The sequence below is a fragment of the Eschscholzia californica genome, unplaced genomic scaffold (genome assembly GCF_041429995.1).
Source record: "Eschscholzia californica isolate CP2 unplaced genomic scaffold, dmEscCali1.0.p SCAF_3, whole genome shotgun sequence".
Classification (NCBI taxonomy): Eukaryota; Viridiplantae; Streptophyta; class Magnoliopsida; order Ranunculales; family Papaveraceae; genus Eschscholzia; species Eschscholzia californica.
The window spans coordinates 47611219-47634985 of record NW_028238420.1 but is presented as its reverse complement, the minus strand read 5'-3'; the positions used below and the strand labels follow the sequence as shown (position 1 = coordinate 47634985).

At 39.0% G+C, this 23767-nt stretch overlaps 3 protein-coding genes across 5 annotated transcripts; 2 read left to right on the top strand and 1 right to left on the bottom strand.

Moving 5' to 3' along the window:
• The first annotated feature begins 427 nt into the window (after positions 1–427).
• LOC147551049 (CASP-like protein 5B3) lies at positions 428–19594 on the top strand. 2 transcript variants are annotated; one of them, XM_086667088.1, is made up of 4 exons: positions 428–453; positions 17921–18187; positions 19054–19186; positions 19281–19594. In XM_086667088.1, the coding sequence occupies exons 2-4, from the start codon at positions 18057–18059 to the stop codon at positions 19467–19469; spliced, it is 453 nt and encodes a 150-aa protein (XP_086523214.1). In that variant the 5' UTR covers positions 428–453; positions 17921–18056; the 3' UTR covers positions 19470–19594. The 2 variants fall into 2 exon arrangements, with proteins under 2 accessions (XP_086523214.1, XP_086523212.1); XM_086667086.1 differs by lacking the exon at positions 428–453 and having other exon boundaries at positions 17726–18187.
• On the bottom strand, positions 768–8334 carry LOC147551050 (UPF0481 protein At3g47200-like). Its single transcript, XM_086668515.1, has 3 exons — positions 8085–8334; positions 6070–7384; positions 768–968 (listed from the first exon to the last, which is right to left on the bottom strand). Exons 2-3 carry the CDS (start codon positions 7311–7313, stop codon positions 770–772), a joined length of 1443 nt encoding a protein of 480 aa, XP_086524641.1. The 5' UTR covers positions 7314–7384; positions 8085–8334; the 3' UTR covers positions 768–769.
• Positions 19282–23599, top strand: LOC147551048 (WAT1-related protein At5g07050-like). Of its 2 annotated transcripts, XM_086667082.1 has the most exons (8): positions 19282–20024; positions 20136–21719; positions 21949–22011; positions 22113–22229; positions 22309–22540; positions 22720–22878; positions 22990–23141; positions 23249–23599. In XM_086667082.1, the coding sequence occupies exons 2-8, from the start codon at positions 21514–21516 to the stop codon at positions 23394–23396; spliced, it is 1077 nt and encodes a 358-aa protein (XP_086523208.1). In that variant the 5' UTR covers positions 19282–20024; positions 20136–21513; the 3' UTR covers positions 23397–23599. The 2 variants fall into 2 exon arrangements, with proteins under 2 accessions (XP_086523208.1, XP_086523209.1); XM_086667083.1 differs by lacking the exon at positions 19282–20024 and having other exon boundaries at positions 21418–21719; positions 23257–23599.
• The last annotated feature ends 168 nt before the right edge of the window (positions 23600–23767 follow it).

The window sequence follows — 23767 nt, the reverse complement described above, 5'->3', positions numbered from 1 at the left end:
TCTTAACCTGTTCATCTAATATTCGGACGGAGGGATCGTTGATTGGTCGCCGGAATCCTAGTGAATTTAGGGTCGTTTTAGACTGAACTGTTCTGGGCTGTTTTGTTCTTGCTTGTGAGGGTTTCTGAGTGTTTCTTCTTTGTTTGAGATAGATTCCTATTGGAGTTGGAGTCTCGGTTGGACGTAGTCTGTAACTACTTTGATATTATAGTTGATTTGGTTGGACTACGAGTCCCGTGGTTTTTACTTCTCACATTGAGAAGGTTTTCCACGTTAAAAAATCGTTGTCTTATTCACTTTCGTTCTTTGTTTATTGCTCCCACATATTCTTCTATATTATCCTCGTAACTAACACAAAGGGAAAAACTCTCGTTTCCGCTGCGCCTAAGTGCTCGTTTTTCCCAACAAGTGCTTGGTTAATTTATGCATGAGAAACCCTTTTCTTCCTCATTTGTTTCAGAAGTGCTTTTGAAGATGAAATGTTTTTTTATGTCTCTCTCACTCTTATTCACACACACACATAGGTAAGAAAGACAAATTTCATTATAATACAATGTCAGAATCAGCAGGAATAGAAAGCACCAAACATACGTAACAGACTGAAGATAACACACTAAAAAAGGAAACATAACATACAAAATAAATAACGAGAATGATACAATAAACGTATCCAAGAAAACATTTGCAACAAATAGATTATGGAGACCCTTCATGATACAAAAAATGCTGGCATCAGATTTATTATTACCATGCCGTTTCAATTCATTAATCAAGAAGGGCGAACAACGGGAATAATACCAAATATAGTTGAAGTAAGAGTAAGAAGAAGAAGTAAAATTGCACCGAAGAATGAAATAATTGCCCATGGACCATTGAAGTAGTCACGCTTCAACGTTGCTCTCCAAATATTTGTTTCCTTACTGCAATATGCGTTAATTTCATTATAGATATGAGAATAATGAGAGCTACTGGTCAATATGTTACAACAGAGATTATTGAAAAGAGTTGAGGCCTCTTGGTCGCTTCCTAAATGGTTTCTTATAATATCATTAGAACAAAGTATCTATTGGCGTATCAAGAGAAAGAGAAGGAAATCTCCGACAGATCAAGAAATAGGAAATAAATCCTAAATAGATTTCCTGTATAAATTCTTTCTATGTTTGTAATATATACAAAACCCTAATGTAATACTATATATACAACTTATTAATAATACAAATTACCTTTTCAACTGCAATTGCTCTATGTTCTTGATCCAATATTCACTGCAGGACATCTAATTTCACATGGTATCACGAGCCTAGGTCTTCTTTTTGAACGATATTATTATCTCCGGCAACTTATTGGTTCTTATTTCATCTCTTGACTCATTGCGTTGATCAGTCATGAACCCTGACACTACAATTCTCTCAGACACTAACGTCTCTGATGACTCTTCAGCGATGGAAACAAACGTCTCGGCCTTGGTCAATTCTGAGGCTTACTCTATTCATCCATCTGATAACCCAACTTCAGTGTTTTACTCACCAGCACTTTCTGGAGATGATTATGCCCAATGGGCTCACGGCATGACCATGGCCTTAGCTGCTAAGAATAAAGAAGGCTTTATCGATGGGTCTCTTCCAAAGCCCACAGACCCTACTGCAGCTACTTTATGGACACGTTGTGATGTTATGGTTAGAAACTGGATTCTGAATTCTGTGTGCCCTGAAATTCGGAAGAGTTGTATGCGATGCCCTACTGCTCTCTTGATTTGGAAATTTTTGAAGGAACACTATTCCCAATCGAATAACCCATACATGTTCCAAATTCGTAAGAACATTGCTTCACTTCGCCAAGGTAACTTGACTGTTACCTCTTACTTTTCCACAATGAAGTCTCTCTGGGATGAACATGACACAGTAATGCCTCCACACCCCTGTGTTTGTGGTGCTGGTAAGGGTATGCTTGAATATGTTAACAAAATTCGCATCATGGAATTTCTCGAAGGCCTTCATGATCGTTTTTCTGCTGTTCGAAGTAGTATTTTACTTCTAGACCCTTTACCCCCTTTTGGTAGGGTGTATAATTTGATTAAGCAAGAAGAGCAACAACAACACATAACTGCTGGTGCTCCCTTTGACTATTCGGCTCTCGCTGCCAAGGTGACTGCTTCCCAGTCACAACAGTCAGATTCTTCCAACCGGGGTAAGAAACCTCGCCCTTACTGCGAGGCTTGTGAACGACACGGACATACTATTGACCGTTGCCACAAAAATGTTGTTTGTGACCACTGTAAGAAAACTGGTCACCCCGTTGAACGGTGTTTCATTCTCCATGGTCGAGCTGATCGTTCTCAAGGTACTAAGCGATCTTTGGCGGTTTCTGGCGCGTCTACTTCGGGCTCTTCTCCTGCTCCAACTATCTCTAGAGAAGACTATGATAAAATCATGTCTCTTATTCATGGACCTTCTCCACCTCCTGCAACTACTCCCCTGACAGGTAAAATTAATTTAACACTTTCTAGTTCATGGATTGTTGATAGTGGTGCTTCTAACCACGTTTGTCCCTCATTGAGTGTTTTTACTTCTTATCAAACTGCTCCCCCTTCCCTTTATGTTCAAATACCCGATGGGAGCACCCTTTTAGTTCAACATGTGGGTAAAGTTATTTTCTCTGACTCTATCTACATCGACAATGTCTACCACATTCCAAGTTTTCAATTTAACTTGATTTCTGTTAGCCAATTAAGTAAATCTCTTAATTGTTCAGTCACTTTTAACCCCACTCGTTGTGTTTTTCAGGCACTTTCGACGAAACGGCTGATTGGTCAGGCTGATGAAGATGGGGGTCTCTATTACTTACGTAATACTTTTCCAGCACTTGCATTCAATAAGTCGCTCGACGTTTGGCACCGTCGCCTTGGACATCCTAGTTTAGGCCGTTTACGTTTTCTTTCCAAACGTTTTAATTATATTTCTATTCCTCATTCGGATAATTGTACTGTTTGCCCTATGGCAAAACAATCTAAATTACCTTTTAATAAAAGTAATTCTATTAGTACTTTTCCTTTTCAATTAGTACATGCTGATATTTGGGGACCTTTTCCTGTCCTATCACTTTCAAATAAACGTTATTTTCTCACTTTAGTTGATGATTATTCTCGTTACACTTGGACCTTCTTAATGCAATCTAAGTCTGAAACAAAGTCTTATTTAGATTTTTTCTTCAACTTCACAATTAAACAATATCGGAAATCTATCAAATCGATTTCTTCTGATTTGGGTCTCCCTAGCACGTGCCCTATTCAGACATTTCGTTCTGATAATGGAACTGAATTTCTTACAAAGGAACTTCAATCCTGGTTCCAATCAAATGGCATTATTCATCAACGCAGTTGTGTCTACACTCCTGAACAAAATGGCGTGGTCGAGCGCAAACATCGCCACTTACTCGATGTCGCTCGTGCCTTGCGTTTTCAAGCTAATCTCCCCCTTTCTTTTTGGGGTGAATGTCTCAAGACGGCTACGTATCTTATTAACAAGATGCCTACCCCGCTTCTTTCTCACAAATCTCCTCATGAGCTCTTATACGGTGCCCCACCGGACTATCAACTTCTTCGGGTGTTTGGTTGCTTATGTTTTGCCCACAACGTTCATGCTACAAACAAATTCGACCAACGAGCAAAACCAGGCATCTTTGTAGGCTATCCTGTCGGCAAAAAGGGCTACACAATTTATGATCTCGAGAGTAAGACTCTCTATGAATCACGACATGTTCGCTTCTTTGAGGATAAATTTCCCTATTCCACAGTCTCCCTTGATTCTTATGAATCCCAGAAATATACTCCATTCAATCTTCATATTGTGGATGATCACATTGAATATCCCCCTCCGACTTCTGCTTCACCTAACCCAGTCGTGCTTTCTCCGCCTTCTCCTGCAGGTTCCCCTGCAACTTCCCCTTTTAGCAGTGAAGCCCCAGATACACCTCCCTCGCCTACATCAATTTCAGCTGATTCTCCCACTCCTTCTAGGCAGGTGGATAATCTAGGCGATGATCCTGATATGCACTCTTCTACTTACCAGCAGTCTGACGCCTCACTTCCTTCCGCGCAGACTGATGACTCGCTTCCTCCCGAGCTACTCCCTTCTCGTCCTGTTCGGGATCGACACCCGCCGAGTTACTTGGCTGATTACATTCTTGCAAGTTCTGAATCTCACCCTTCACGGACTCCCTATCCATTAGTTGATTATCTCACTTTTGAGACCTTCAGCACCCCTCATCGGGCCTTCCTAACCTCCGTCATCACGACGGATGAACCTAAGTCTTACAAAATCGCTTCCGCTTCCCCTATCTGGCGTAACGCCATGTCTAAAGAAATTTCTGCACTCGAGACCAATAATACTTGGACTCTGACTCCCTTGCCTTCTGGCAAGAGACCTATTGGCTGCAAATGGGTCTACAAAATCAAGTATCGTTCTGACGGTTCTATCGAACGTCACAAAGCACGCCTCGTTGCAAAAGGTTTTACCCAAATAGAAGGCGTTGACTATCATGACACATTTGCCCCTGTAGCCAAAATGGTCACAGTCCGTGTCTTATTATCCCTTGCTTCCATTCAGGGATGGCCCCTGCTTCAATTAGACGTGAATAACGCTTTCTTACAGGGTGACTTAGACGAGGAGGTTTACATGACCATTCCCCCTGGTTTCAGTAAAAGCGGTGATAATCGCGTTTGTCGCTTGAACAAATCCCTTTATGGTCTGAAACAAGCCTCTCGTCAATGGTTCGCCAAATTCTCATCTGGCTTACAAGCTGAGGGCTTTGTTCCATCTTCCTCTGACCACTCACTTTTTTGTTATTTCCGTGGTTCAACTTCTATTTACATTCTTGTTTATGTTGATGACATCATCATCACCGGCAATGACCCTAAGGAAATTCATTTCCTTCGCCTCCGTCTTGAGAAACGTTTTTCTCTTAAAAATTTGGGGCGCCTTCAATATTTCCTTGGCCTTGAGGTTTCCCGGTCTCCCAAGGGTATTTTCCTATGTCAACGGAAGTACACCTTGGATATTATACGAGATTCTGGTCTCCTTGGTGCCAAACCTTGTTCATTCCCTATGGAACAACGCTTAAAATTTCTACCTACTGACGGCACCTCTTTGGATGACCCAACTCCTTTTCGTCGTCTCATAGGACGCCTTCTTTATGTTACTGTCACTCGTCCGGACATTGCTTTTTCAGTGAACTATTTAAGTCAGTTCATGCAGCACCCCCGCTCAGTTCATATGGATGCTGCTAATCGAGTTCTACGCTACCTTAAAGGTACTCTCAACTACGGGATTCTCCTATCTTCAGCTAGCACTCTGACCCTTTCGGGTTTTACCGACTCTGATTGGGCAAGTTGTCCCACTAGTCGTCGTTCTACAACTGGTTTTTTTACCATGCTTGGTAATAGTCCATTGTCGTGGCGTTCTAAGAAACAGCCGACGGTTTCCCGATCTTCTGCTGAGGCAGAATATCGTGCTCTTGCTTCTCTTACTGCGGAGCTCCAATGGTTGAAATACCTGTTTCAAGATCTCCGCATTTCTATTCCAGAACCATTTTCGGTTTTCTGTGACAATAAAGCGGCTATACACATTGCTGCCAACCCGGTCTTTCATGAACGCACCAAGCACATCGAGATCGATTGCCACTTTGTTCGTGAAAAGGTTACCTCGGGCCTCATTCAGACTCATTACATGCGCTCTGCTGATCAAGTAGCTGATATCTTCACCAAACCTCTTGGTTCTGATCAATTCCAACGACTTCTTTCCAAGTTGGGCTTGACTCAGATTTCTTCCCCTGCTCCAACTTGCGGGGGGGTATTGGCGTATCAAGAGAAAGAGAAGGAAATCTCCGACAGATCAAGAAATAGGAAATAAATCCTAAATAGATTTCCTGTATAAATTCTTTCTATGTTTGTAATATATACAAAACCCTAATGTAATACTATATATACAACTTATTAATAATACAAATTACCTTTTCAACTGCAATTGCTCTATGTTCTTGTTCCAATATTCACTGCAGGACATCTAATTTCACAGTATCCGAACATCTTCTGCAGAATCAATTAGACAATCCATGAGAGAAGCGTAAGAACTTATATAAGTAACTTTGCCATCTGCACATTGTTCAAAAGCCATAAGATTTCTAAAGAACAATTCAGTATTGTCATCTAAAGATATAGGAGGAATCTCCAATACACCATTACTGAATTTGATGTCTAAGAAGCTGCCCTTGGTAGACCCTTTCTTGAACTTTACTCCGGATTGTTTCATCTCTGTAACAGATGGTAGTAATCTCCAAGAATCAGGTGAAGGGCCTGACTCATAAAATTTATTAATTAGATTACTTAGTAAATGTTTACAGTTGGAGTACTTATGATCTTCATCAACAACTTGTACTACTTCATTTTTTGGAGAAGGATGTAATGTGATACCGAAGAAATCTAGTAGATGTTTGGATTCACAGTAGAGGTATCTCGTAAAAATATCGTCGTCTCTTTTAATCATAACATTGAAGAAAGCCAAAATGTATGAATTTAGGGGAAACCCTTCAACTGTTTGTCCATTTACTGCAATTGTCTGGAATAAGCCGGTTAAAACAAACATAGGAATTTGGTTCTCAAGGAGAAATAGATCTCTAAATAAACTTACCAAGTCCCCAACTTTACTAAATAAAGGATCATGATTTTCTTTCTTGTTCTCGTCAACGAGCCTCGCAAATAGCTCGATTATGAATAAACCATCAGTTACCATCATTCGGACGAACTCATCCCTTTCAAGAGTAATGTCTTCTGAATAACATTTTCGAGCTTGTTCTTCTATAAGCTCTATGTATGAAACACAATTCTCTAATATGTCTAACCACCCTATTGTTCTCATTTCCGATTCCTCTATCTGTCTTTTGTAATAATTGCCAATAACATTATCACTAGTACTACTCTCTCCAATGACATTTTGCTCTAGGAATTTTCTTTGAGCTGTTCGATAAAGCAAGGCGTGCATATACATCAACTTAGTTTGTTCCATTGCTTGTAACTCTGGTTTTCCACGGTGTAAGGGACCAATGGAAGCCACTTCAGGCCTGTAGGCACAATCATTCATTTTGTGAAACTTTTCGTGCACTCTATATATACTGCATTCTCTCCCAAATCGTAAAGAAAACGCTTGCTTGACCTCCGCCTCAATCAAATAAACCAAAGTCTTCCGTGGATCTTTGCTTACTTCTGCAGTTACATTTCCTGACCCATAGTTTGCACCAACAGAATCTTGTGGAATATTCATAAGTGCAATGTGATCTTTATCGGGTTTTCGTTGTTTTAGACCTTCTATTTTTCAGTATCTACGAATGTACCCTGTATAAACAACTTATTAACCCCATAAGTGAAAGAGGAAAAACAAATTGAAAGATTATGCAAAAAACAATTAGCTTTACTCCACTTGCAACAAAAAAGAAAATTAGCTTTATTCCTTTATGGTTCCTGCGCAAAGATGTGACCAACTCACCATTTTATTCTTTGTTTCCAATACGGTCCTTTTGTCTTTTCTTTCTTTCAAATTGGTCCCCTTTCATTTTTTTTCTCTCCTCCATTTAAGTCATGAAAATTATGTCCAAGGCAAGAGAAATCCCCTTTTGCAGTTGGAGAAGGGACAGAAGAGAGGTTCTATTCTCTATTCTGAGATCAGAGAAAGAGAGAAGACGGAACCTTTGTCTTTTTGTTATTGGACAAAGAGAGAGGACTTTTCTTCCTAATCGGACATTGAACAGAAAAATAAAGAAACCCCTTATCTCTCTCTTTCTTTTCCACTTCAGATTAGAGAGAGGGAAAATCCCTTCTTCTTCCTTACAAGTAAAATGGGTATTTATATGCGTTGATTATAACTTTTTCTCACGAGCACCTCAATCAATAAAAAATTTCAAAGAGACAAAAAAAAAGAAGGGCAAACTTGAGTGCATAAATTAAAAATATATCAACAGATGCATACACTGCGGAGGCCAAATTGGTGAGTTAGTCATACACGGGGTCAAAGAATAATCACATTAAATCTTGTCACTTTTAGATTTTGGATTTATTCAAAAAAACAAACACAGCCTATGTACTTTTAGCATGATATAGCTAGGCTGAGTCTTCATAATCCTAACAAAAGAATTTGATGCAACTAAAAGTACAGAAAATACATACATACATATGTATATATATATATATATAGAAAGAGAGAGAGAGAGAGAGACCTGGATGAACTCTGTATTGAGATCTACTAGCTCCTTCTCTTGCAACTCCTCATCTACACATCTACATAACAAACAAGTTCATTTGAAATTAATCAAAGTCAATGGTTTTAATTTTTGGTTAAATTTTTTTATACAAAATACTAAGACCAACTGTTATTTTCGGTCGACAACCCTTAGCTGGAACAATCACAAATTTGATGTTTGTTCGCCATATACCTGGATCTGGGTGAGGCTTTATAAATTTCATACTCTCTTATAAATTGTTGACTACTTTAAATAAAGAAACAAAAAATGTTTCACGAGTTGGTTCAATACATATCTTACCATTGGCTCATAATGTCAATGATGTCCCCAATTCATTTTGGTGGCCAATACGCGGACAACCATTTTTCTTATATGGACAACTATTTTCGGGCCCGATGCGAGTCAACTATACTTGACTTAGTTGACTTTGATTTAATAAGGGGACAACTCCATAAAGTCTTGGATACTAATAATTAGTAACTTGTGGACTACTAACAAAAATAATAGTTAAAGATTGAAAACCTAAACTGTCTTCTTCATCTTCTTCCTTCTTTTTAGTCTTCTTCTTCCTTCTTTTTAGTCTTCTTCTTCTTTCTTCACTTCTACTAAAAGTAAACTGTAGTTTCTACCATTTTTTTTATCAAACCCTAGATGGATGAAGAAGACAAAATCTCTTCTTAGTCTTATTCTTCTTTATTCACTTCTACTAAAAGTAAATTGTAGTTTCTACCATTTTTTTTTATCAAACCCTAGATGGATGAAGAAGACAAAATCCTCAATCTGCACCTGTAGAAGTTTTTCCGGACGTTTCTATAATAGGCATTAATGAAATTGATGAGGTAAAACAGAACATAACTTGCGACGAAAATCGGACAATTTTCCAGATTTTCGTAGCAACTTAGCTTCTGTTATGCCATATTTTCGCAGAAAATCTGCGAAAATATGGCATAACAGAAGCTAAGTTGCGACGAAAATCTGGCAAGTTTTCTGATTATGCCAGATTTTCGTCGCAAGTAATGTTCTGTTATGCCATATATTTGCACAACCCCAATTACTAGATTCATCTTCCTCTTCACCATCGTTTTCAGAGTCGGAACCAACAGATCCATCTTCGTCTTCCACATCTTCTCTGATTTTTCTCCCATCAGTACCATCTTCTTCTTCATGGTTGGTTTTAGAATTTTAGGGTTCTAACCTTTGTCTTTGGGAAGATTCTACAACAACTCCCTTGCCTTTGTTTGATGCAATAACCACCAATATTGCTTCTCCAAGGAATTTCTCTCTCTAGAAATTTGGGTGATGATGAAGAACAAGTAATAGAAGAGATGAAGACTAACTAACCTAGGGTTTATGGAGAAAGAGGGAGGTCATCAAATAATACATCTGATTCTAAGAGGACTTGAGTGAAAATAATAGAGAGTTGTCCCCTTAGAAACTGATGTCCATATAAAAATTTAATTTTTTTGCGATGTCCACATAAGATAGTTGTCCATATAAGAAAAACGGTTGTCCGCGTATTGGCCACCTTCATTTTCTCTCCCCTCTTATTAGGGGTGGCAATGGGTACCCGTTTACCCGAGAACCGAACCGACCCCGAGTCTTAATGGGTAGGTACTGGGTATAGGTTTTAGATCCATTAAGGAAATCGGGTCTTAAATGGGTATACACGAAAGGACCCGACTCGGAGGCGGGTCCTTATCGGGTATATCCGCCGGGTACCCGACGGGTAATGGGTACCCGAGATAATACCCTAGATTATATAGTATTCTTGTACGTCAGAGTTTTTCTCACCAAGTTACCAACTCACCAAGTTATGAAATTTCTCAAATCCTCTTTTCCTTGGTTGAAAACTAATTTATAAAACACAAAAGTGAGCGAGTTAATATAACATAAAAAGGTTCATTTCTTCTTTCTTGATTCCCCTAATCTCTAATCTCTTATACTCATCAACTATTGTACCCGAGATATTTGCTTATTTAAGGATCTATGTCGTTTATGATATTTCTTTTCACTAGTTTCATGTAGATTCTTCTACTTTAAGAAATATTTGATCTACTTTTGTGAATACCCAATGGGTACCCGATACCCGATGGGTACCCGAGAATTTTAAAGGTTCCGGTTCTGGATCCTTTGATTGAGGTACCGGTACCGGAACCGTCAAGAACCGAAACCGTTACGATTTATAGGTTCCGGTTCTGGATAGTTAAATACCCGAACCGGAACCGACCCGTTGACACCCCTACCTCTTATAATATGTATTTAATTCTTATTGAGCTAGTACGAGAAAATAACCATACATAAATAAGCATTTAGTAGTTCCCACGTATGACCAATCGGATCAATTTCACAAGTTAAATGATAAAACTGTATAACAAAACTGTAGTCAACATATTGACAATATTTTATGAAGCATGCAAATTTCCAGGAGGCCTAACTTCGTCATTACATTTGGAAATGTCTTTTATATATAAAATTCCTCATAACTTATGGTTACACAAACAATTCTTTTATCCTAGTCCCACTTCCTTATTTATATTCTCACATTCATGGAACCACACACAATCCATAACCCAAGATCCAAATATAGAATTGGGAAGAACATAATGCAATACTAGAGTTTATGGCTTTTGGTATTTTAAAAAATTACAAGCATTAGATAATGTGGTAAGGTTGCTTCCTTATTAGTCTCATTAGTAATGGACCATAATGTCATGGGACTCATGGTGCTTTTTTTCTTTTTTTTTTTGTTGAGTAAGGAGTCATGGTGGTTGTATTATCCATTTCAGATCCAAATCATCAATACATGATAAGTCGTTAACATAACAACATAAGATGGTCCCAAATGTTTTACCATCGATTGCCACTGAACACAACTTTCGTTTTTTTTTTTTGATGAAATAAACTAGCATTAAAAAAGAGTCTATTACAACTTACTAGAAATCCGAAAATAAAGAAAGAACGTCTTGCCATATTTTCTTTTGGCCATGGGTACGTCCCCATTTAGCTAAAGCATCAGCATAAGTGTTACAATTACGAGATATATGCGTAAATATAGTGCCTGTAAAGCTATCTTTGATGTCGTTTATCTGATGAATGATACTCTGAGTTTGCCAGTGTAGATTTCCTCCCTTGCCATTAAGCGCTAAGATTATAGCTTGATTATCGCTCTCTATGTGCACATACTGAATTTGGAGTTGCAATGCCTCTTTTAGGCTGGATAATATTGCTAAGCTTTCGCATTCTTCCGCATGTTGTCCTCGAACTGTGTCTGCTACCGCTATTATGTAATTAGCCTCTGCATCACGGATGATGTAACCAATTCCCGCCGGTTCTTTAATATTTATAAAAGAAGCATCCACATTGACCTTCATATATGGTGTCGATGGAGGTCTCCATGTTTGGATAATGGTTTTTTCCTTACCTTTCTTGATCGTACTGGATTCGGTTTTGAGAGGTGTCGTGGAGGTGTTCATAATCCTCTCTATAATCTGTAAAGGGTTTTGTTTATTCGTAGTAAAGCAGTTCTCGCATCTGGCTTTCCACAGGAACCATAAGATTTTTGCATAAAGGTTGATATTATGCTCATCTAGCGATTTCCAAAGTAGAATCCACTGGGTGGTAGTAATGATCGTGTCCGTTCTAATATTAAAATGGAACCATATTGCTTTAGCAAAGGAGCAATGCAGCATTACATGATCAAGAGTCTCCTCTTCATTGCAATTAACACATGAGTAATTATTGCCAATGAATTTTTCAATCTTAGCTCTAACTGATAGGTTATTGGTGCAGCATTTCCAAAGGAATAATTTAATCCGAGGAATGGTATTCATGTTCCATATAAAGAACCAGTCCATCTGAGCCTGATTATTATAGATAGTTTGGTTTCTAAGAAAATTATACATAGATTTGAGAGAGAATTACCTGATTTGGTCAGTGTCCATATGGCGTTATCCTCTTCGTTAGGATTAAGGTTGATGCTAAGAATCGATCTGCAAATATCATTGTTAAAACACATGTTAATTAAATTAGTGTTCCAGATACCATTCGTAATGAGTTGGGAAACCATCTCGATAGTGCATCCTCTTTCATTAGTAATTGGAGGTGGATGATTAGGTATGCAATAGTCAGTCCAAATATGGATATGCTCACCTTAATTAATATTCCAAAAAATAAGGTTGTCAAGATTATGATGGTATTTGGAAATAGATTTCCAAGTCCAAGAATGATGATTCTTAGGCGGTGTTGGTTGGGCAGAGTTATGAAAGTATTTACCTTTGAGAACTTGAACCCAAATAGCTGCCGGATTTTTAACAATGCGCCAATTGAGCTTATGCAGAAAAGCTTGATTATCGAGTTGAGGCAGGCGCAGACCTAGCCACCCTGATTACGGGGTTTGCAAATAGAATTCCAGTTTATGGTGTGAAAGGTTTTGGATTTTCCCCACCAATATGTCCTCTGAATGGACTCAATACTGTCACTAATGCCTTTAGGAAGGGCAAAGCACTACATTTGGTATCGGGGAACAGCCGCTGCGATAGTTGAGATGACTACCGAGAGGCCAGCTTGCGAGAGAAGATGAGTTTGCCATTTGGCAAGTTTATTCTTAATCTGAGTGATGAGGGAATTGAAAGCTTATTTCTTGTTACGATCAATGAAGAGCTTGGTGCCTAAGTATTTATCCCCGGAAGACGACTGATGAACTTTAAGTTCCCGGATAATCATCCGTTTGAATTTCGGGTGAGAGTTTTTAGAGAAAAAAATGTTCGATTTAGCATAATTAATCATCTGCCCCGAAGCCTCGCTGAATTCCTTAAGGATCTGTTTTAAATTGTAGATATTTTCCAGAGAGTTTTGCCCGAAAATGATACAGTCGTCGGCAAAGAGAAGATGTTTTATAGAGAGGCTGGAGTACGGAATGGGAAAGCCAATGAAAGAAGACTCGTTGTGGTGCTTCTCTAAAAGACGACTAAGGCCTTCCATCGCGATGGCAAAAAAAAAGGGAAAGAGGATCACCCTGCCGAATACCCCTGCTCACATTGAATGTGCTGCCAGGGCGCCCGTTGATAAGAACTGCCATCGAGCTAGAGGTGATACAGGTCTTGATAAGATTGATCCAGGAGTTAGTAAAGCCCATCAAGTTCATAACCTTATTCAGATAACTCCATTCGATTCTATCGAAAGCTTTGGACATGTCCAACTTAAGACCGAAATAGCTTTTGGGGCCCTTAACTTTTTTGAAAGAATGGATGAGTTCCTGGCTTATGATGATATTATCAGTAATTTGCCTACCTGGAACATAGGCACCCTGAAAAGGAGAAATAATATCAACCAAAACAGGTTTAAGTCTATTGGCCAAGATTTTGGTGATGATTTTATAAGTGGTGTTAAGTAAGCTAATGGGCCGATAATCAGCTGGAGTCTGAGGGGTTTTAGTTTTGGGAAGAAGGCAGATATGAGTGTGATCGGAAGTAGCCGGAAGCGTAGCATTCTGAAAGAACGAAGAGATCATCAACTGAATATCATCCTTCACTGTCTCCCAATTGGTTTGATAGAAATGCGACGGAAAGCCGTCAGGGCCAGGAGTCGCACCAGGTTTAAGAGCAAAAGTGGCCATTCTAATCTCGTCATGGTTAGGATTAACAGTGAGCGATTCATTCTGTTCATCCGAGATTTGAGGGAAGAAGCAGTCTTGAAGCCTAGCAGACATCGAAGAACCAGCCGTGGTAGAAATCTGTTGAATATGATTAGTAAAAAGCAAAGCTATTTCGGTCTCATCATTGGCCCAGGTATTATCGTGCCTTTTAATGGACAGAATCTTGTTTTTACGAAGTCTAGTAGTGGCTTTCGCATGAAAAAATTGGGTGTTTCTATCTCCTAAGTTGATGTTAGCTATTCTGGACTTTTCCTTCCATAAACTCTCTTGCTGAAGAAGAAGATTATCAATCTGGGAATAAATGGATCGGAAGTCTTCAGCATTCGTAATCCTTTGTAGATTATGAGTAAGTTGTTTGATGTTATTATCGAGATTACCAAAAACTTCTTTGTTCCATTTAGAGAGCTTAATGGCAAGAAAGTTAAGCTTAGAATGGATAGGATTAGGGATAGAAAGCCAGTTAGATTTGATGAAACTAGCGCAGTTGGGATGAGACATCCAAGTACGAATGAATTTGAAGGGTTTGCGATCTCTATTAGAATGATTATCAGTGGAAAGCAGAATAGGATTGTGATCAGAGCCCAGAGTATCCAGATGATTTATCCGAGAATGAGGGTAATTGATGAGCCAGTTATAGCTAGCTACTGCTCTGTCCAGCCTTTCTTCAATCAGATTACTCGCAAATTGTCTATTAGTCCAAGTAAACGGATAACCAATAAATCCAAGATCGTGAAGGCCTAGGTTATTGATAACATATTTATGATGCTGGATAGTGGGAAGCTGAGTCGGTTGACCCCCCGACTTCTCAGAAGGATCGAGAATACAGTTAAGGTCTCCAATGACAATCTAAGGAGTGTCATCTTTTGGAGCCACGTGAGCCAAATTATCCCAAGGTTTCATCTTATTGTTTTTATAAGGACATCCATAGAAACCAGTGAGATAACTTTTAGTGCCCGAGACCACTTGAGTGCTTTGAACATGGATCATGTTCTGATGCGCGTAAATAATTTTCATGTCATAGTTGGTATTCCAGAAAAGGCCCAGCCCTCCTGCTTTATTAATAGGATCTATAATGCACTTGTTGTAGATATTGTGCGTGTTAAGCATTTGGTCTATGTTCACATTCATACATTTAGTTTCAGACAAAAAGATTATGTCGGGATTATGCTCTTTAACCAATCTGATCAGATGCTTACGATTAGCAAAGTTGTTGCAGCCTCTAACATTCCAAGCTAGAAGTTTAAGATCCATAGAGACCGACCAACCTCGTCACAACCAGAAACCGGAAGGAGTCTCTAAAAAGAAGCCGACTCCTGAACTAGAACAAAATCTAACGACACCCTGCACAAGAACTACCGAAGCAAACCCAGACCCTCCTCAACTAAGGATGGCCCCCAAAGCACTCAGCAACTGAAGATAACCCGCCCCGTTCTAGAGGCACTTAGAATCTCAACCTCTCTGGAGTGCACCTAGACAGAAGTCCAAGGAAATCTCTAAAAGAAGCCCCCGAATAAAGAATTCTGTCTATAGGCACACACACCCGGGCAAACTAAACGTGACCCTAAACCACGCAGGAGTGAACCCAACTACTCAGGATTTATCCTAAACCGAAACCCAAGGAAACCTCTAAGAGAAGCCTCGCAAGAGAATCCTGTCTAGAGGCATTCACACAAGAACAAACCTAGAGGGCCCCTAACCACACGGGGGTGCTCCCAAACCGCAGCCCACGGAACCCGCTAACGCAGCCCAAAGACTACGAAATTAGTCTGAAGGCGCAACACCAAGAACGAGCCTAGAGGGTCTCTAAACCAGGCCTTGCTTCTAAAGACACCCACCTAAATGAAAGTCACTATTCCTGACCCGGCCTCACTGAACAAGAGCTAAAACCAGGAACCCTAAAAGAAGAAAACAGAAGAAACTAACCTAAAGAATAAAACTCACCATAAACAGAAGAGAGTCACTAGCAATAGGATAAATAAGGAGAAGGCAAAAACAAAATAACAACACAGAACTAAGAAATAACAAACAGCAAAAACAACATTGAAGTAAGAACTTAAAAGGAAATAATAGAAACTAAAACATAAACTTAGATAAGATAGTCATACATAAGATAAGAAACTAACGAACACTAAGTCTGTTCACAATCTCAGACCCAACTAAAGGAAAGGGACTAAGACTGGAGTGTCTAGTACCACTCCAGCTTAGACTCCTAAACAAAGAACTCCAAAAAGAATCCACTAGGATCACGAGTCTATGAAGATTGGAAACAGACTCCAACAACTACTACCACCAAGAAACAAAACAAGAACACAACAACAGACACGCAACTACAAACAAAACACCCCATATGGTCATCATTGGAGCTGTTCTCATCTTCTGTCGAGTTATCAAAAATAGGACAGATGCTAATCGGGTGCTCGATGATTCGACAAAGTTGGCAAATAGCCCCAGGGAATTTCTGATAACTTATCTTTATCTCTTTCTCTCCATCAGAAAAAATGGGATTGATAACTGCAAGAAGAGGTGTACGGATATCGTAAAGGAAATGAACACGAACTGTATTGTTGTTAACCCTACCAAAGTTGCGAGGTTTGATACTTATGATCTTGCCCATGCAACTAAAAATGAAGTCAAAATCCTCTCGGTTCTGAATGGCTTGAGGTACCTTATATAGAGTGCAACGCATAGGCTCATAGAATAGGTCATCTGTGGGTTCAGTAAGAGGGAATTCAACAACCTTGAGGACCAAAAGCATACCTCTCAGCACCCATGGACGGCCAAAGTTCAAAGCATCCATCACGAATTGGCTTTTAGGCTTGATTATAAACGTATTGACAGGACCTTCCGACGGATAATAGTCACAGTCTCTAAAGAATCTAGACTGTGGAAAGAGCATCTTTTTGATGAAAGTCATCCCAACATCATAAGGGCAAATCCACCTGCCTATGAAACCTTGGTTGATCGGTTGAAGTTCTTGCTTAGAGGAGGGTTTGGAGAATTTCAAGGTGAGTTTTCCATGAGTAGCAACAGAGTACTAGGTAGCCATTGAAAGGAGAAGATGAAGAGAGAGAAGGGGACAAGGTGATAGTTAACAGAAGCACTCCAATTCGATGTTAAATAGAGAAGAGGAAGGAGAGAGTATACAAACACATCCGGCCATATTAGAATCATTGCTATGCATGCATGGTCCTCGGGAATCAGCTGCACTTCCAATTGGTCTACTCACTTAGGGTTAAAGTTGCTGACGACATGAAATAGGGGAGAAAAGGATTTGACCTCAAAACCAGTGAAACAGACCTCAAAACCGGCGGACAGACTCAAAACCACACAAAAGGAAGAGGAAACGTTAGGGCTTAACTTTACGTGTTGGTTGGCGCCGTTCTGGTTCTCGGGATTGAATGCAACGTGGTGATTTTTGTCGTTGTTGAGCTTCAGTGGATGTGATTATTCTCCCTTGAAAGACGAAACCCCCAATTACTAGGGTTTGTGATCTTGGACGAGTGATCTTCGCGTGACTCGAAGAGTTAATTTGGTTTGTCGTTGGTGGCTGGATATGGAGGAGGTAGTTGAAGTAATTAATGGTTTGTCGTTAGGTGATAGAATCAGTATAGTTGGCTATGGAAGATTTCGCTGCTAGGGTTTCTTGTTTTGGGGACGAAGGTGGAAAGGATGAGAGAATCGCCTGCTGACGTCACGGCTCTTTCTCTCTCCTCAAAAAACCTTCTTTTCGTCCCTCATAAAGAGTCGAAGATGCTTACCGCAAAAATATCACTTTTACTTCGCTACGTTTGAGCAGGCACGTATAACTCAGACTTTAGACATTCTCACAGAATCTATGTGTGTTAGGACTCAGGATAAGAATACAATCACATGACATCACCACTCCAAGGAAAGCAAAAGGGAGTGGTTGGTTGATTTTATGAAGAACCCTTTACTTCCTCATTTCTTTCAAAAGTGCTTTTCAAGATGATGTTTTTCTAGGTTAATCTTTGTCTTCTTACTTTTTCTTGGTGGAGGGATGAATTTTTGGTTATTTGATAATTTAAGAGAATGGGTTTTCTTCTTCTCTCATTTTAGTTGAGCATCTGAAAAAATCTCTTGGGTTGGATGAAAAAAAATGAAGGATTTTCCAGGAACACCAGGGACTCGGACTGCATTATTTCTTAGGGTTTCACAGTTTTTGTTTGCAGCTGGTTCAATTACTTGGATGGCAACCACATGCAATTTCGTCAATTACACAGCTTTCTGGTATTTCTTCTTCCCCAAACTTATTCTGATCTCAATTTTATCTTGAATAGTGAAAGATTTATGATTATTATCCTTTTTTAAACTTGGGTATTCAATGTGAATTTAGGTTGATTCATTACTAAATTCAATACGGAAGAAATCAGAGTGAGATATTGTTATCAACTTAAAAGTCCTTGTTTTGATGAAACCCCCATTGATATCTTAGTTGCTCATTTGTGTTTCACTGTTGCTTGGGGGAAATGGAAATAATTTTCTTATATGGAAGTAAGAGAAATAGAAATCCGATGTTAATGGAGTATTTTGGGATTATAACATATGATCTAGGATATCACGTTTTATGTAAAACTTCGAAATGAAACCATACAAGAATTCATTCGCTTATGTCAAAATGCTCCTAGTACGTTAAGACGGCTCAAATGCTTATATTTATTCGTTTTTTCGAGAGAAAAAATAACATGGGTACCTTTTTTAGTTTTTCTTTCTTCTTGTGTTGAATACCCTTGTCGAATATTTGCAGTCACTTGTAGTTTACTCGTTGGAGAGACGTACAATGAACTATATGTTTGAGCTCTACTGGCCCCAAACTGGAAAGCACAATCCAAATTATGGCTAAACTATCCTTTAACCCGTGTTTCTAATTCTGCAAGTAACTAGCACATTATGCAGACGGCTTCCTCTTTCATAACTACGTCAATTAGAGTTTGGAATAGAAATTGTCTATTTACGAAACATCAGCACGAATGAGAGAACGATTGGTTTTGAAACTAAAGCCTGGTTTATTCTATTCGCTATATTATGGTGAGAAATAGAATAATGTCGGAGTTCTTAAAAAACGAAAACTTAATGTTGTTTTCGCCCTTATGCAGCTATCTGATTGCATCAATGGGGTTACAAGGTGTCTGGAGCTTAGGGCTTGCATGTTTGGATGCATACTCCTTGACAAGGAAGAAACTCTTCCATAATCTCCTTCTAGTTAGCCTTTTCGCAGTTGGAGATTGGGTCAGATTCATCATTCCTTCAAGCCTCTGTGTTTCCTTTTTCTCTTTTATATTTCAGGGTCATATTTTACAGAGGTTTCGATTAAATTTTACAGGTAACAGCACTGTTATCTCTTGCAGCAGCATCGGCTTCAGCGGGGATAATTATCTTGAACTTCATGGCTCATGGAGATTGCCAAACAGACCATCTGAAGCATCTGATGTCCATCTCTCTGGCTTTCATTTGCTGGGTATCGATTGAAATTTCTTCTCTTATCATGCTTTGGCTATTGGCTCTAGGCTAGACCTTGTCTGTTCCAATAGACCTTTCATCTGATCCTTAGTTTAGATGCTTACTGTACTGAAAATTCAGAAAGAGAACATGAATGAAAGCAAGTAGAAAATATATACTCAATTTTCTATTAGAAAACTTAAAGAAATGATTACGGAATTTAGTCCGTTTGGATCGTCTTCGGGTGAGTGCTTGTAAAGTGTAAACGGGGTGTAAGAAAAGGCATGTATTGGGACAGAAAATTGTCCTGCTAGCATAAAAGATACCAACCTTCCTGCTGCAGCTACCACCATCCTTGAGGGCTGAGGTCATCTATGGCTAGGATTGGAGAAGCCTATTTGGCCTTCTCATCTTATTTCTAACCAACTTTATAATCAAATGGATTGGAGGAGTAATAAAGACCATTCTTTTTCTACTAAAGGGATCAAATATGGTTTCAGATTCCTCTTATTATTCAAATAGATAGAATGATCCGATTTTATTCCATATAAAGATCAAAGGTTCTCAATATTATAGTAGTTCACAACGGGCTGTGTTCGGTACTGTGATCACTTAAATGGGTCAGGGGGTAAATGGGTCAGGGGGTAAATGGGTCAGGCGGGAATGGGCTGGTCTCGAACCACCACGACCATGCCCCTCTTCACGTAGTGCAGCTTGTTTCAGGGGGTAAATCGGTAAGGCGGGAATGGGCTGGTCTCGAACCACCACGACCATGCCCCTCTTCACAGAGTGCAGCTTGTTTCAACCGTGCTGTGGCACGCAGTGTTGTGCCAACATGGCCCGCTGGCCACCTCTATCTTGTTGGTGATATTCTAAAAAGACTGCCTACAAAAATCTGTTTACGCACTCCTTAATTTTGTGCTTATACGCGTTAAAATGTTTATTTTTTAATGTTATTTGTACTTGTCATACATGAAGTCACATCTCATGATATTCCATGACAGAAAGGAAGAATTAGTCCCACAACACTTGACATGGAAAAAATGTGGGGAGAATAAATATTTTATAATCAAATACACTGAAGAAGAGTAAGGAAGGCCATTCTTTCTTCCACGAAAAGGATCGAATATGTTTTCAAATTCATCTCCTTATTCAAATGTATACAGTGATTTGATTTTATTCCATCCAAAAAGGTTTACACCTTTTTTTTGTGACAGAATTCTCCCCTTATTTTCAATCTGCACAAAGGTTCTCAATAGTAGCTCCCAATGGGTCGTGTTGGGCATCGTGACTGCTTAAACAGGTCTTGGCACTCAACCTGCAGAAAGTTTGTTGTTCTATCCTCTGTGAAAGTATCATTCTGCATTAATGCTAGATATGGTGTCAGCCCTATCACTTTTAGGAATTGATCCAAGTTCCAGATGCCTAAGGAGCAACACGAGGGTAGCCTTTTTGCCCGGGAAGATTGATGATACGGGCGCACGATTTTCTTACGAACCCAGCCTTATCGAGCCCGAAAACCCTAATGCACATAGTTTTGCGACCAGACCAATCTCGTTCCAAACTAAGTAGGCACTGACTGTAGCTTGCTTCCGCATAGTTTTAAAACCAGATCAATCTCGTTCGAGCTATAAGTAGGCACCAAGCATAGCTTGATTCCAACCACTAGTGGTGGCTTGTTGGTGCAGCCCTCTTATTGGATATGAATCATGAACTCCCAATTTAGATGGTCTAAAACAAGTCAGCAACAATAGGAAGTAAGCCAAAAAAAGTTCAACCACTTCCAGATTCTTCTTCAGTACAAATTTCAGTCTTTATGCCAAATGCAACTTTTGATTTATTAGAGCATATAACTGTTACAACTAAGAGCATCTTTTTCTGTTTTTCATTTACTATCTGAATTCAGACTTCAAAGTATTTTAGAATACAAGAACAAGATACTTTCAACATGCAAAACCCATCAACTCTATCATCTTAGTATATGAGAAACTATCACTCTGAGTGGGAATATGATCTACAAGAACATGATACTATCAACAACCACATGAAAGAATAATCAACAAGGATTTTGATCTTCATATAAGTCGTCTCCAAGATTGTAGAGAAATTCGAGCGAAATGGCAGTTATGTTATGTGAATTGAAGACAACTTTCAAGAGGTTTAAACCACATTTCCTTATGATTCTAGCTCAGATGGGTTACACATTTCTCTATTTCATTACTGAAGCTTCTTTCAACCATGGACTCAATCCTCATGTCTTTGTAACTTATCGACATATCGTTTCGACTTCCATTATGTTACCTTTCGCCTATTTCCTTGAAAGGTATGAACTCAAAACTTATGACAACTGATTCATTGTTCACTCTTTCTATTTCCTTGAAAGATAAATGTATCTTAAGATAAAATGATGGTTATGTGCCCAAGAAGTTCACTTTAAGATGTACAGGAAGCATATAATTGTAGACAAATAGGCAAGCCAACAATCGGAAAATATATCGGTTTATAGTGACGTACCTGTTGATCGAACTTATTTCGTTTATTCTTTCTGGCAGAAAAGCAAGGCCCAAGCTAACATTAGCCTTATTTGGAGAGCTATTTGTGCTTTCTTTTATGGGGTGAGTAACCGAGAATACATAAACCCGAAATAGACAGCTAAAGTTTCACTTGTTGGCTCGTTCTAATGAATGCAACCAGACGTTTTTCTTTTGGTTTACAGGATTAGCTTAACTCTGAACATGTACTTCACTAGCTTAAAGTACACCTCTCCAACTTTCGTTGCGTCAATGACCAACACAATCGCCTCTTTGACTCTTATAATCGCCGTTATACTAAGGTGGGTATCTATTTAAGATTCATACATGACCTTCTTACCCAACTGCAGAAAAGAAAATGACTAAATTTCTCACATGTAGGCTGGAGGTTGTCAACGTTAGGAGCAGACGTGGAATGGCTAAAGTTCTTGGAACTGTAATTTCCTTGGCTGGTGTCATGATCATGACATTGTACAAAGGACCTGCTATAAGAAAGTTATGGGGTGCCCTTATCCATATCGAAGGAAATAGTAGCATCCATGAGAATTGGTTAAAAGGTTCAATCTTAACCGTTGCTAGCTGCATAACTTGGGCTATTTGGTACATCATGCAGGTTTCACTCTTCGACTCTAAACATCTTCGATAAAAAAATTACTAAAAATTTTACTCCGTATTGAAGAAATATCTTTATCTACTATTGGTTCACCATAAATGGATGTGGAAATAAATTTTCGCCTGATTAACGTATACTCGAAGATAAAGTAATGGTAGAATTGAAATTGAACATTATAGGCGGTCACATTGAAGAAATATCCTGCACAACTTTCACTCACGACATGGATGAGCTTTCTTGGCGGAGTACAATCAGCAGTCTTCACATTGTTCATTGAGCATTCCTCGAAAGCATGGTCAATTGGATTCAACATAGACTTATGGGCAATCGTTTATGCTGTAAGAAACTGTTTTCTACATAGTCTAAAATATTCGATAAAGATTGATACAATCTTGAAAAACATAGACTAAATATTTTTGTGACTTTTATGTCAATGAGGAATTTTGCAGGGAGTGGTTTGCTCTGGCTTGATAGTTTTTATCCAACTATGGTGCACCGAACAAAAAGGTCCAGTTTTCGTTACCATGTTTAATCCTGTTTCAACATTGATGGTGGCAGTTCTAGCATACTTTGTTTTCGGTGAAAAAATGTGCATGGGAAGGTAAAACATCTTATTTCATTATACCCTAAGGTTTTCAAGCACATACCTCATTCCTTCTCCGATAATCGATTTGATGTCCTAATTGTTGATCGTTGGAATTCTTTTAGTATTATAGGAGGATTTGTTGCCATCGTCGGTCTCTACGTGGTGTTGTGGGGTAAAGAAGGAGACAAACAAGTCAAGATCGACACTCAAAAATCAATCAGTCTGCAACTCGAAGAGCAAAATGAAGCGAAGATACAAGTGATATCTTGAACATGTGAAGATATAGAAAACAACAAGGATAGAAAGGGAAGTGTTGTTAATGAAAACAATGCTTATTTTCTAAGATTGAGCATCACTTTACCAAGATCTTCAACTCCCCTTTTTGGATTAAATCCTGCAAAAAGAAAGTCAAGTTAATTTGTACTTCAATGATTAGACAATTAATGAAATTTCTAATTTTCTCCCTTGGCAAACTTACATGTTTGACAAGTTCCCGGATTCCGAAATCATCTCTGACTCATCTGGGGATAAAGACACCTCTTTCTTGCATTGTAATAGTCCCACGTCGCTTGGGACTTGGGAGCGTGTCTAGAGTCTGGGACTCTGGGTTATATGTGCATTCTCAAGTTAGTAAGTGTCGA

Excerpts from the sequence above, each read along its gene's own strand:
- LOC147551050 (XM_086668515.1), bottom strand. The coding sequence starts at position 7,313 with ATGAATATTCCACAAGATTCTGTTGGTGCAAACTATGGGTCAGGAAAT. Across the intron at positions 969-6,069 it reads GCAGAAGATGTTCGGATACT|TAGCTCTCATTATTCTCATA; the intron begins GTGAAATTAGAT and ends CATATTGACCAG.
- LOC147551049 (XM_086667088.1), top strand. The coding sequence starts at position 18,057 with ATGAAGGATTTTCCAGGAACACCAGGGACTCGGACTGCATTATTTCTT. Across the intron at positions 18,188-19,053 it reads GTCAATTACACAGCTTTCTG|CTATCTGATTGCATCAATGG; the intron begins GTATTTCTTCTT and ends GCCCTTATGCAG. Across the intron at positions 19,187-19,280 it reads TTTTCGCAGTTGGAGATTGG|GTAACAGCACTGTTATCTCT; the intron begins GTCAGATTCATC and ends TAAATTTTACAG.
- LOC147551048 (XM_086667082.1), top strand. The coding sequence starts at position 21,514 with ATGGCAGTTATGTTATGTGAATTGAAGACAACTTTCAAGAGGTTTAAA. Across the intron at positions 21,720-21,948 it reads TTCGCCTATTTCCTTGAAAG|AAAAGCAAGGCCCAAGCTAA; the intron begins GTATGAACTCAA and ends TCTTTCTGGCAG. Across the intron at positions 23,142-23,248 it reads GAAAAAATGTGCATGGGAAG|TATTATAGGAGGATTTGTTG; the intron begins GTAAAACATCTT and ends GAATTCTTTTAG.